Here is an 11,713-nt window from a genome sequence, read left to right on the forward strand (position 1 = left end):
CACACACACACTGCCTCTAGAAAGAGGCAAACATACTTTATGAAATATTAACACTGCAGTAATAATTCATTTAAATGGTATTAAAATAATGATCCCACGGAGCAGATAAAACCGTTCTATGTTTTAGGAAGAATATCGACTATCAGACTCAATAGTCCCCTGGCATATGTCATTCCAATGTTCAGAAACACACTGCTTAACTTGCACATTGTTTGACTCGGTTATAAGATATTTATACAAGTTTTTGTAAATAAGCATTAATCATGGAATTTGTATGACAACATACTCCAAGATACTGTATAAAGCAAGCTCAGAGAAAACTGCAAACAATATATAAGCAGATCCACAGCTGGATACCATACCCAGCTTGCCATTATAAAAAATGGAAATTCTCATATTTATAAGAACTTTAAGCCTCAGGACACATCTACTCTATGAAGAAGCTGGCTTCTTATGTGGGCAGAACAGATGTACGAAAAACACTGTTGTCAATCTACATTTGATATAAAACAGTGCTTGATTTTGTGCGTGAGAGTGGGTGATGAAGTTTCAAAGTACATGCTACAGTCCTTTCTTAAGAGGTGAAGTGCTAGAATTTTATAAAAACCTTCTTAATTCATCTTGGATTTTCTTTTGAAGTTTCAAGCCTTACACTGAGTAGGTCATATACTCCTTCAACAGAATTTCTCCTTAAAGGAGATAAACGTCTCAGCACTCTTTTTTGGCTTCATATACAGACAAACAACAACTTTCACTACAGCCAGAAGTTCTTTTAGTTACACTTAAAATATTTTCTTTTCCTAGCACTCTGATACGCACTGGTAACCTTTAAATTACTAACTACAAATTTCTAAGTTTTCCTGAGTCTCTTCCATGTAACTCAGGAAGATCAACTGCTAAAATTCATCTGATTAATACAACATTAACTGCTGGAAAAAGCATCTCTAGAAAATTAATAGGATACAGGCACACGTCCGAACCATACACGCTTGCTACCTTCCCTCCCTCAAAATATTTTTTAGTCAAGAAACCAAATGATAACTTAAGCTATGCTTGTCTTAATGAAGCAGAGCTTCCAGAAATTTAATTACTCTACTGTTCATAAAGGAACAAAATAATGCAGAAGTAGTAATGATGCCACTCGCATGTTTAAATATATGCTCAAACATAAGGTAGAGAGGTTTGTCAGCAGCTGATCCAACACTGATGAGTTTCAGGGAGATGTTTTAAAAACTGCTCAGGATAGAATTTTTGCAGCCACTCTGAAACAGTGACTACTTCAGAGAGCAGCAGCCATCTCTAAACATTGCCAACAACCAGAAAGCCAAGTAGTATGACCCTAATATTCTACTCTGCTTTGAAACCAGAGACAGAACAACAGTTCACCAAGAAAAAAGGGGACATTTTGGTTAGAGGGAGGTGATTTTCGTGGAGATACATTAAATAGGAGAAAATACCTAAAGGCTTTACAAGAAAACCCCATTAAAGCAAAAGAGAAGGCATATGTCTATACGTAAACAAAATCTAAAGACTTCAGATAAAGAGCTGAAGTTATGTCTTTGCCTATTTTTAATACAATTAATTTTATTCCATAGGTCATTACTCACTAAAATGGAAAGATTTCTACTTCTTATGTTGGTTGCACTATTTCAAATGAGCAGTCTTAATATTTTAAATAATGTAAGTGTAAGGCTTCTATCCTTTGTAAGTATTTTTAAGCCTAACAGTTAATATATAATAATTATTTTTAGTACATTCTATTCAAGAAAAGCTGTATGACAAAGATAGGACTAACTCTGACAGTATTTATTAAGAAATAAAGTTTCCCTCACTCACTGCTTCTACTCCCCGCCCAACAAAACCACACATAACTCAATGAGATCCCACTGACTACTTGGCAAAATCTGTAAAGTTCAGTATGTTACCACATTTTATACTTAAAAAATAACACATTACTACAAAATTGAAAACTAGAACAAAAGGCAATATCCTGGCAATTTTGCACACTGGAAGTATCGATTGACTTTAAAGGGATACAACCATCAGAACACATTTTTTTATTAATTCATAATATTCAAATAGTAAAATACTTCACCTTTGCTACCATTTAACAAATTCACTCAGTATCACCTACTTTAAAGCTGTCATCTATAGACAAAATACAGCCCGCCATTCTAAAGAATCAAATTTCATAGCTACTCTACTGTGAATTTATAACTATCAAATGCTGTTTATGTAATTGTATTTTCCATCTTCTGTTCTTGAACATCTGGTTAAAGAAAAATGATGTGGTTTTTTTCTCCTTTTGCAGAAGTAAAGCAGAAAGGACAAGTAAGTCAGATGTAAGGGTGAAAGTACAGCTCAGGAACCTTCATCAGACTCAGATAACTTGTCTACATTCATTTTGTCATTATAATATTTCAGTAAATGAATAACATCACAGTGTACAAGGACAAAATAGTTCTTCTGATATTCCACTGCACAATTTCATTTTAATATTACACTATAATTGTAATATGATTTACACGGAGCCTACAATTTACATTTTTTTAGTGCAAATATTTTCTTACAGTTTGCAAAGCAAATTATTTGATTACACTTTGGCAGGAAAGCTTGAAAATGTGGGGTTTTTTACTCCATTTTTCTTTTTAATTTGCAACTTAGATTTAGATTAGGCTTCCACCTGTAACACTGCCATTCTGCTCATAAATTAATACTATTAATGTAGTACACATATATTAACCATGAGAGATTTTTAAAAACAAGTTGATCAGACAATTTGCTGGAAAGTATTTTGCTAGGTGAATGTCTCAAAAATATTTACCAATTCTCTGAATAGCTGCAATATCAAGATAATTTTTGTACAGTACTATAAAAATTACTGCACAGTAAGACATGTGTCCATAGGCTGTAAAATTATCGCACATTAATTAATTAAATGCTATGGAAATACCACAAATTTGCAAAATAAAGCTTTCAGAATTCTTTAACTATTAAACGTAAATCTGTAAGCAAAATTGTAATTTTGTCCTTTCCTACCTACACATTTATATCCCAGTAACTATTCTTTATGAATGCAGAGACACCTGTCATACCACTTTGCAAGTATGAGTAGACCTTGTTGGGGTTGCTTAATTTTAAATTTTAATTTGCCATGTCCAGCCTGCAACCTCACTCTTACCAACCCTCTTCCCACTGAGCCTGAGTCCAACCAGTACAGCAGACAATGGCATATGGCAAATGAGTCAGAAATAACTTGGATAGAAGGCAATGAATAAGGTAGGAGGCCACACACTGAGGATAAAAAAAACCCCTACATAGTTCAAAAGACTTGTTTCATTCATAGAACATGGAATGAGGCAAGGGAAAAACTGCATGTAACTGGGAAGATATTGTAATGAATACACAGAACGAAGAGCATTACAACTACACCAGCCGCCTTAGCTTTAGTAGTCCCAGACTTAGGGCATAGGTCCATAAATCTTTACAAAATCTGACATCTATCAGATCAAAATTGCAATACTTTGTGTTCTTTCCCTTTTTTTCTAGTAAACAGTCCATTCTGTCCATGATGTCTTAGAAAAATCTTACATATGACTAAAACTTCAAAGCAGACAGCACATGAATGCAGAGCTCGAATCACACCTCAACACATTTGCTATTCCCAAGAACAAGAGAGTTCTCTCCAGCACCTTGGGAAATGTTGCATCTGTCAGGAAAGTGTTATTCAACTTCCAGTAAAGATTACTCAAAATTTTGCATAGAAAACCTACTCTGTTTGGAACTACAAACTTGATCCAGGTCAGTATAATAGATAGGGTGCACTTTCTGAAAGTCTAGCAACATTTTTAACTTTAATAAACACAAATGACATGGTAACTTTTGTTTACCACACATTCATCTGTTGTTTTTTAATTTGTTTTTTTTTCTTTACTAAAGGATATCATTGTTTGCCTAAAAAGCATTTTATGTTTGAATAAATGTTGGTTCTATGAAAATATGGTAAAGAATTACATTAAACCACTTCAATATACGAATCCACAGTGACAGCAGAACAGCACTATAGCATTTAACGGTACATCTGCAATTCATTTCACTCCATCAGCCAAAAGATGCATTTATACTGTAGCTATTACAAAACTTGAGAGAGTTTCAAAGCAAATCTCAATCTAAGCACCTTGATCTTGATGGCCCAGTTAAAAAACAGTAAGACAGAAGGGACTCTCTTCAATAAAATGCAAACAACCATACTTAAAGAAAGTTATTTTTAATTTTCTTTCATAAATCAATTAAATGTACCAACCTGAGGGTTGGAGCATTTTATTTCAAGGGACTCAAGGTCGACATGGAGGCAGACAACAAATGAGTGTCTGGATTCTGGCCCCGAAGCATGAAGTTTCTGTGAAGTAACAGCTAAAGTAGAAGTACAGCCCATTGGTTCCACTAAATTAAGTGTCATCTGTTGTCCAAGAAGAGTATATATACTGAAATGATGTAGACTAATAGTCCATGGAAAAGCATCACCTAATGATTAAAAAGAAGGGAAAAGAGTTAAATAATTGCATAATCAAAATGAGGCTACTGCTTTCTCAAAACTCAGTAAAGGTATTATCCTAAAACCCTTTAGAAGTCAGCAAGTGCCATCAACAATCATTAAATTGAGCTCAGAGTTTCACAAATATAATTCAACTGTCGATCCCGCTCTATACCTCAAAATGTAAACAAATTTTTTACAACTTTTAAAACATTGAAAACCATTGGGAATTTTAGCCCTAAACTGTGAACAGAAATGTACAACGCAGTCTTTTTAGAAGTATTTTTGCTTTACGCTATTTTCCCCAAACCGAAGAGTACCCTGAAACCACTCCCACTTGTTTCAGCACAGGGATGACAGAGGCAGTTCCTCACATTATGTACTTGTATATGTTCACAAGTTTTAATACTAAAAAAGAAAATTAAATTTCCTCTAAAAATTCACAGCTTGCATTTCAGCAAAGTGGTGCCGGAGAGTAAAGTCTATCCCTGAACATCTCAGGTAATGAGACCTTGATTACAGTGCAGCTTTTTCCACTGCCTCCATTTAACTTTCAAGGAAAAGAATGGTGATAAATTTTGTAAAAACAAATTACTACAGAAACACATTGAGCACTTAATTTCTTGTATTTAGGAGGGAGCCTATCCAGGGAAGTGTCTGGCAGCCTACCATGAAACATTATGAAGAACTGGCAGTGTCAAGCTGAACAACAGAATGGTTGCAACTGTACAATTTGTTTTCTTTAGCTTGACAACAGATGGGAAAGAAAAGGAAAAGTTTCCAAAGCAGGAGCACAGAGAGGATTGATTGGGTAGGTCTTCAGAAGGCCAACGAGAACTCTTTTTAGTGTGAGAATGCCTTCACTCTACCAGCTAGAGCTGAAAGGAACTGAGAGCACAGATGGAAACGGAAGCAGAATCCTTGTGGTGGGTTGACCCTGGCTGGAGGCCAGGTGCCCACCAAAGCCGCTTTATCCCTTGCACTCCTCAACTGGATAGGGGAAAGAAAATATGTGGGTTGAGTTAAGGACAGGGAGATTACTCAGCAATTACCACCACAGGCAAACTAGACTTGATTTGGGAGAATAATTTAATTTATTGCCAGTTAACACCAGAGTAGGATAATGAGGAAATAGAACAAATCTAACCCCACCTTCTCCTCACCTCTCCCTTTTTCCTGCACTCAGTTTCACTCTGAAATTCTCTACCTCATCCCCCATGAGTGTGGCAGGGGGACAGGGAATAGGGATTGTGGTCATGTTGTTTCTGTTGCTCCTTCACACTCTTCCTCTGCTCCAGCATGCAGTACCTCCCATGGGAGACAGTCCTCCCTACCACAGTGTGCAGTTCTTCCCTACCACAGCAGGCAGTTCTTCATGAACTGCTCCAGTGTAGGTTCCACAGGGGAAGTCCTTCAGGAAAATACCGTTCATATCCCATGCAGGGTCACGGTCCTGCCAGAAAACAGGCTCCAGTATAGGCTCTCCAAGCGGTCACAACATCCTTCAGGACTCATCTACCTGCTCTGGTGTAGTGGGATCCTCCTGAGCTGAAGCATGGATATCTTCTCTACCATGGACCACCACAGACTGCAGAGGGACAACCCACGGTCTTCACCATGGTCTTCACCACAGGCCACATGGGAACCTCTGCTTCAGCGCCTAGAGAACTTTCTCCCCACTCCTTCTCTGACCTTGGTGTCAGCTCAGTTTCTTTCACATATTCTTACTTCTCTTTCCCAGCTACTGTAGCACAGTAGGTGTTTTCCTCTTCTCAAATCTGTCACCACAGAGGTGCTACCAACATCGTGCTGATGGGCTTGGCCTTGGCCAGTGGTGGGTTTGCCTTGGAGCCGGCTGGATCTGGTTCTGTTGGACAACTTTTAGCATCTTCTCACAGAAGCCACCACTGTAGTCCTCCCTGATACCAAAATCTTGCCACACAAACCAAATACAATTCCACATATAATAACTTGGTCCCAGAGAAAGAATTTAGGCTCTGCAAGAAACACAGAGCCAAAATCCAACACAAGCTCAACAGGAGTGAGGAAAATGAGACAATGAAAGATATGTGGATAATTCTCATTTTACCTGAAAGATGTTATTTTGCTCTTTAGGAGTACAAGAACATAACAATTATTTCAGTTTTGAGGTGTTTTTTTTTTTTCCCCTTCTAAAGAAGGTCTTCATCACTCCTTTTAACAGACTGCCCCAATTCCAAGTAACATAAAAGCACCTGGATGAAGCCTCAGAAGGCTGGTGAAAATCCACAAACCTCAGCCTGGGCTGAAACAGTCTTCATCTTTGTACAGAGCACATTCATCTGAATAAAGAGAAGGAGAAACATTCTCCTTCCTCTGTCAAAAATGAAGAAGATAATTTGGTATGAGGTTTTATTTTTCAAGATTTTGGCCTGAAGTCATGGGTAAGAGCAGCCAAAATTAAACTAATATCCCAGAAGCACAAGAGCCAGACTTGAGAATCAGAATAGGTGGCAACAAATAAAAATATAAATATATACACTAGGATGAGTCCTTGGAGGCTCACAGGGCAATAAAGAATCCAAATCAGTATATTAAAACAATATATGGAGAGTGTGTTTGCTGCCTGGTGTGGCCTATGATCAACACCGTCCTGTTGAGCAATCACAGCACTATGAAATAGCACAAATTAAGTGTTAAGTATGATTATTTAAAAGAAACTTCAGAAAAGTTTTGATATTAAAATAAAGCTAGATCCAATAATCTTTTTACCATACTATTTTAGTAAAAGTTCTGTTGTTTCTTCCACAGGTGGCATCAGCAATAAATTTATATGGTCAGGAGTATGCATAAGTAGTCTGTCCCATCCTAACGAAGAAACCAAAACTTCAATAGTTTCTTTTTAGGCTATTGCATAGTGAAGAACTCCGGTCAGTCAAAGGAACTTCAAAATATTTTGGAAAGGTTTCAGATTAGAAATTTTAAAGTAGTTAGTAGTCTATATTTTTTTCCAAGTTCAGTCATCCAATAAATACAAAATATTAATTGTAATAGATGGGGGAAAAATCAAATGCTAAGTCAACTCTAATGGCATATTTCTAGTTACAATGCATGAACTTCGTTTTTCTCTGTGATCACCACAGTAAATTAACATAATTTGTACTTCATGGATTAGAAGGAAAGAATCTCCAAAGAAAATACTGAATGTTAACTCCACTATGCTATATACATTTTATCGACCTTAAAAGGTAAACACTGATCAAATTTTATCCATGTACAGAAATCACAGTATCTTGAACAAACACTGCCTTAAGTATATGGCGTAATTATATAAATTCCCCCTAATGTCACCAATTACCTCTCCTTCAGCTCCATACACACTACATGACCATTATACTGGAACTGCCCATCTGATAAATCCTTGCTTTGTTGTTGTACTTAGGTTTGCTTTATTACCTGCATTCATTTGCAGATTGGTTTTATGAAACTATTTAAATAATTAACTCCAAGTGTCTAAACACCAAAAGCAACATGGTTTATAGGTTTTATTAAAAAAATTATATATTAGTATGAAGGAAGGAAAAGTCAGTGTCAGCAGATATTTTCTCTACATCTAACCTTCTCATCCATGTATACTATTATTTTGTCACCCAATTGCTGAGATTCTTTTAAGTAAACCTGAAATTGCCTTCAGTGAAACTAGAGCTCACCCCGCACTTCCTATAGGCAAGACACACATGAAGGACCCCTAGCATGGATGAAGATTCTGGTTAATTCACGATCTACTTCTCTCAAATATGCTCATTTAAAAATTCTTAAAACATCAGTACTGATTTAAAAATCACGAAAATGCATCCATTAAGATATTTCAACTGCTTTGATAACTTCACAGAATCACAGAATTGTTGAGGCTGGAAAAGACGTCTGAGATCATCAAGTCCAGCTTATAATTCTCAGAATCACAGAACGGAAGGGGTTGGAAGGGACCTCTGAAGACCTTCTAATCCAACCCCCTGCTTCTTAAATTTCTAAATATCACTTTCAGATCTTTGGCAGTTCACTAACCCAATCAACGAGACAATTTTCAAAGAACTGGCATTCAGCATTTAACTGCTATTTGTAAAAGTTTAGCAAGACTCCTTCCCTACAGAGCGTTTGATTTATTTTTCCAATACACATAATTACAAATTTTTACGCTATGTGCAAGCACTTTCTCTGGGAGTTATTTGATGAACGTTGTTTCTAAGCTCGCTATAAGCCTTTCCATATGCATGACATTCAATACTGATAAATGTACTTCACTAGCAATGATTGCTAAATGGTTGCTCTCGTTTTTATATGACACGTTATCTTAAAAAACAGACTGCAGAAGCGGCAGCTGTACACAATATTGTTTATACAATGTTGACAGTTGTACAAAAGTGAAATTTTGTTTGTTTAAAATTAGTAATGGTAGGAGAGGGATCGTGAAAACTTTGCCACGTATCTGATCTGGGGTCTACTCCCAGGCTTGTGGAAGTTACACTTCGCAATCTTCAAAAAGCATCTTGACCACCATTTTCATTTCCTTTTCTGTATCCACGTCTCTTTACAGAGATTGCCAATGCGCTCACATTTTCATGCGACACACAACGTTTAACTAATATTATAATATACAAATATAGAATTTTATTAATGGGAACACATAAGTTACCTGCAATAATTACCGTGTTTTACAGATGATGATACTGAATACAAACTCAAATGACACACTATTTGACCATCAAATATCAATCTATTTACAGAAATTATTGAGTTGAGTATTTTAAAAAAAATCTCATGCAAGATGATAACTTCTACGAATGTCAACATACTGCTGCTGTACTTTAAACATTTAACTGCCTTTTTTGCAGGTTGACATTCGTATGATTCTAATATATAGTAGTTTACTACCAATACATTTCATTATAATTAATTCACACACTACTATTAGAAGCCTTAAATTTTGATTTGCCTCACAGTCACTTGGCAACTTACTGCATTTAAACATATGCTACAAAATTCTGTGAGGTTATATAATTTGCCATGTTCCACAAAGAAAATCCAACTCTCAGATTTAAATGTTTGGAATACAGTGATTTACATGATTGTCAGTATACTGTTACTCATATGAGAATGTTAATATACTATCTAGCAATATCAACAATTTCAAGATATTTTGAACACAGGTTTCTAAAATGCTTTTTAATGTATCTTACCTAAATATTTGTATCTTACTTTGTATCTGACCTGACTAGACACTTTTACAAAGATAGATTCATAAAAATTACCAGGAGGAACCCAAAAATGAACACTTTACATGTGCCAGCTAAAGATTATTGAAAACAAAGAAAAAAATTATGAAAAAGAAAAAAAAAAAGAAAAAAGAAAAAAAAGAAAAAAGTATTGAAGCAGGGTGAACAGACTAAGAAAAACAGTAACTAGTTTAAAAATGTGAGTTCGAGCCAGGAAAAGGTTCTAAATTAAAATAATTTAAAAAATGTAAACTTCTAAAGTCAGGAAGATTTCATGGTTCCAAATACATTCTCATTATTGCTCTGAAACCTAGTGCTTTACCTGAAGATCACTAACCAGTCCAGAAGTCCTGATCATAACAACGTATTCCGTCCAACTGTAAATTTACTACAGTTTACCCTGTAGGCTGGGACTTAAGAGAGTATATAGATGAATTGCCAATTATTTGAAGTGGATGCACACAAGCATACCCAGAAATTCACAACTCTAAGCAATTCTCTAAACTTCAGTTCTGCTCAAATTGAGTTTTTAATGCTGCAATTTCTTCTTACTAACTATTTTACTTAAAGGGCAGCTAGAAATTGGACAGACGCTCACCTCTGTGAAGGACCCCAAATGGTTCACCTCTGTAAGGACCCAAAATAGGAAGACAAGGGGCAATAGGTACAAATTGCGCCAGAATAGGTTTCATCTTGATACAAGAAATAAATTTTTTTACATTAAGAGCAATCATTCACTGCAACAATCTCCCCAGGGATATGGAGGTTTTCAAGAAGTGATTGGACAAGGTCCTGGATAATCTCATTTAGGCTCCTTTTGTCATGAAAATTTGGACCAGATGATCATTCAAGATTCCTTCCAATCTGTGCTGCTCTATGATTCATTCTACGATCTATCATGCAATTGATTTGAGCTATAAGGATAATGGTTAATTTAATATCTTTTAATGAACTTATTTAGTTGTATCTGTTATTCAACAGAAGTTCAACAGACTATCTCATTCTTTACATAGATACTTAGTATGACTGAGCTAAGCTGTTTCTGAATCAAAGTACTGTACTTGAAATGCTCTTCTAAGCATTCCTAGAAACTAGAATTATGTCAAAAAAGAAATGCATCAGAACTCTAAAAACAAGCAGAAAGACCTGATTGTGGGATACTGTATAAGCTATTTTTACAGTATGTTGACATCTTGAGGTCAGTAAGTCTCTGTGGGTAGACTGCAATATCCCCAAATGACAGTATGGCTGTGCTCCCTTTTCTTCCTCTTCTAGTTTTTCATATAATAAGAAAAATACATGAACAAGCACACAGCTTTCTTAAAAGTAACAGTACATCCTTGTAAACAAGCCTTTTACTTATATCTTCTTTATAAAACAAGGAATGATTAAAAAAAATAGTTTCCAGGAAAAGCAAGGTTGAATAAATATAATTTCAGAGAGACAGCAACACGTCTTTAGAACGACAGTATGTTCCCAAATTCTTGTTCAAAGACAGAACCCAAATTAAGAGAGCCTCCCAACAAAAGTCCATAAAAATCATTTACCTCTACATGGGAAACAAAGAAAGTGACTTACAAGCTTTGAGAAAACTTTTCAATAGTCTGTTTAAGGGGAAGGTTTGACATAGGAGAAGGCAACAGCTCCATTAGGGAATCAAAAATATCGAGATTGTGAGAACTTCTGTTTGGCATCATTCCCAGAGCACAATGTCACACACAAATAAATTCCTTACCATAGGCTTTATCCCAACCAGGGGAATTGTTTTCTCTCACTAGGATCTTTCCTTCAAATCTGAGGTTTGACAAAATTCAAATGACTTCTTACTTTCATAAAAGGTTTAAATTACATCATCAGTTTAAAATCAACCAAGTCTTTGGTTAAATTATTTATCTTTTATCCATCACTATGATTAGCAAATTAGATA

At 35.7% G+C, this 11,713-nt stretch overlaps 1 protein-coding gene across 1 annotated transcript in view; it reads right to left on the reverse strand.

Moving 5' to 3' along the window:
* Window positions 1-4,303: 4,303 nt before the first annotated feature.
* The window catches only part of LOC104279846 (vacuolar protein sorting-associated protein 13B-like), a gene marked incomplete at both ends in the record, with an annotated part of 27,250 nt that continues 19,840 nt past the window's right edge, over window positions 4,304-11,713 (reverse strand). Inside the window, one exon of the mRNA XM_009877279.1 lies at window positions 4,304-4,524. Within this exon, the coding sequence (XP_009875581.1) occupies window positions 4,304-4,524 (221 nt within the window). The remainder of the gene's footprint in view (window positions 4,525-11,713) is intronic.

The sequence above is a fragment of the Apaloderma vittatum genome, unplaced genomic scaffold (genome assembly GCF_000703405.1).
Source record: "Apaloderma vittatum isolate BGI_N311 unplaced genomic scaffold, ASM70340v1 scaffold16689, whole genome shotgun sequence".
In the NCBI taxonomy this organism is placed as follows: domain Eukaryota; kingdom Metazoa; phylum Chordata; class Aves; order Trogoniformes; family Trogonidae; genus Apaloderma; species Apaloderma vittatum.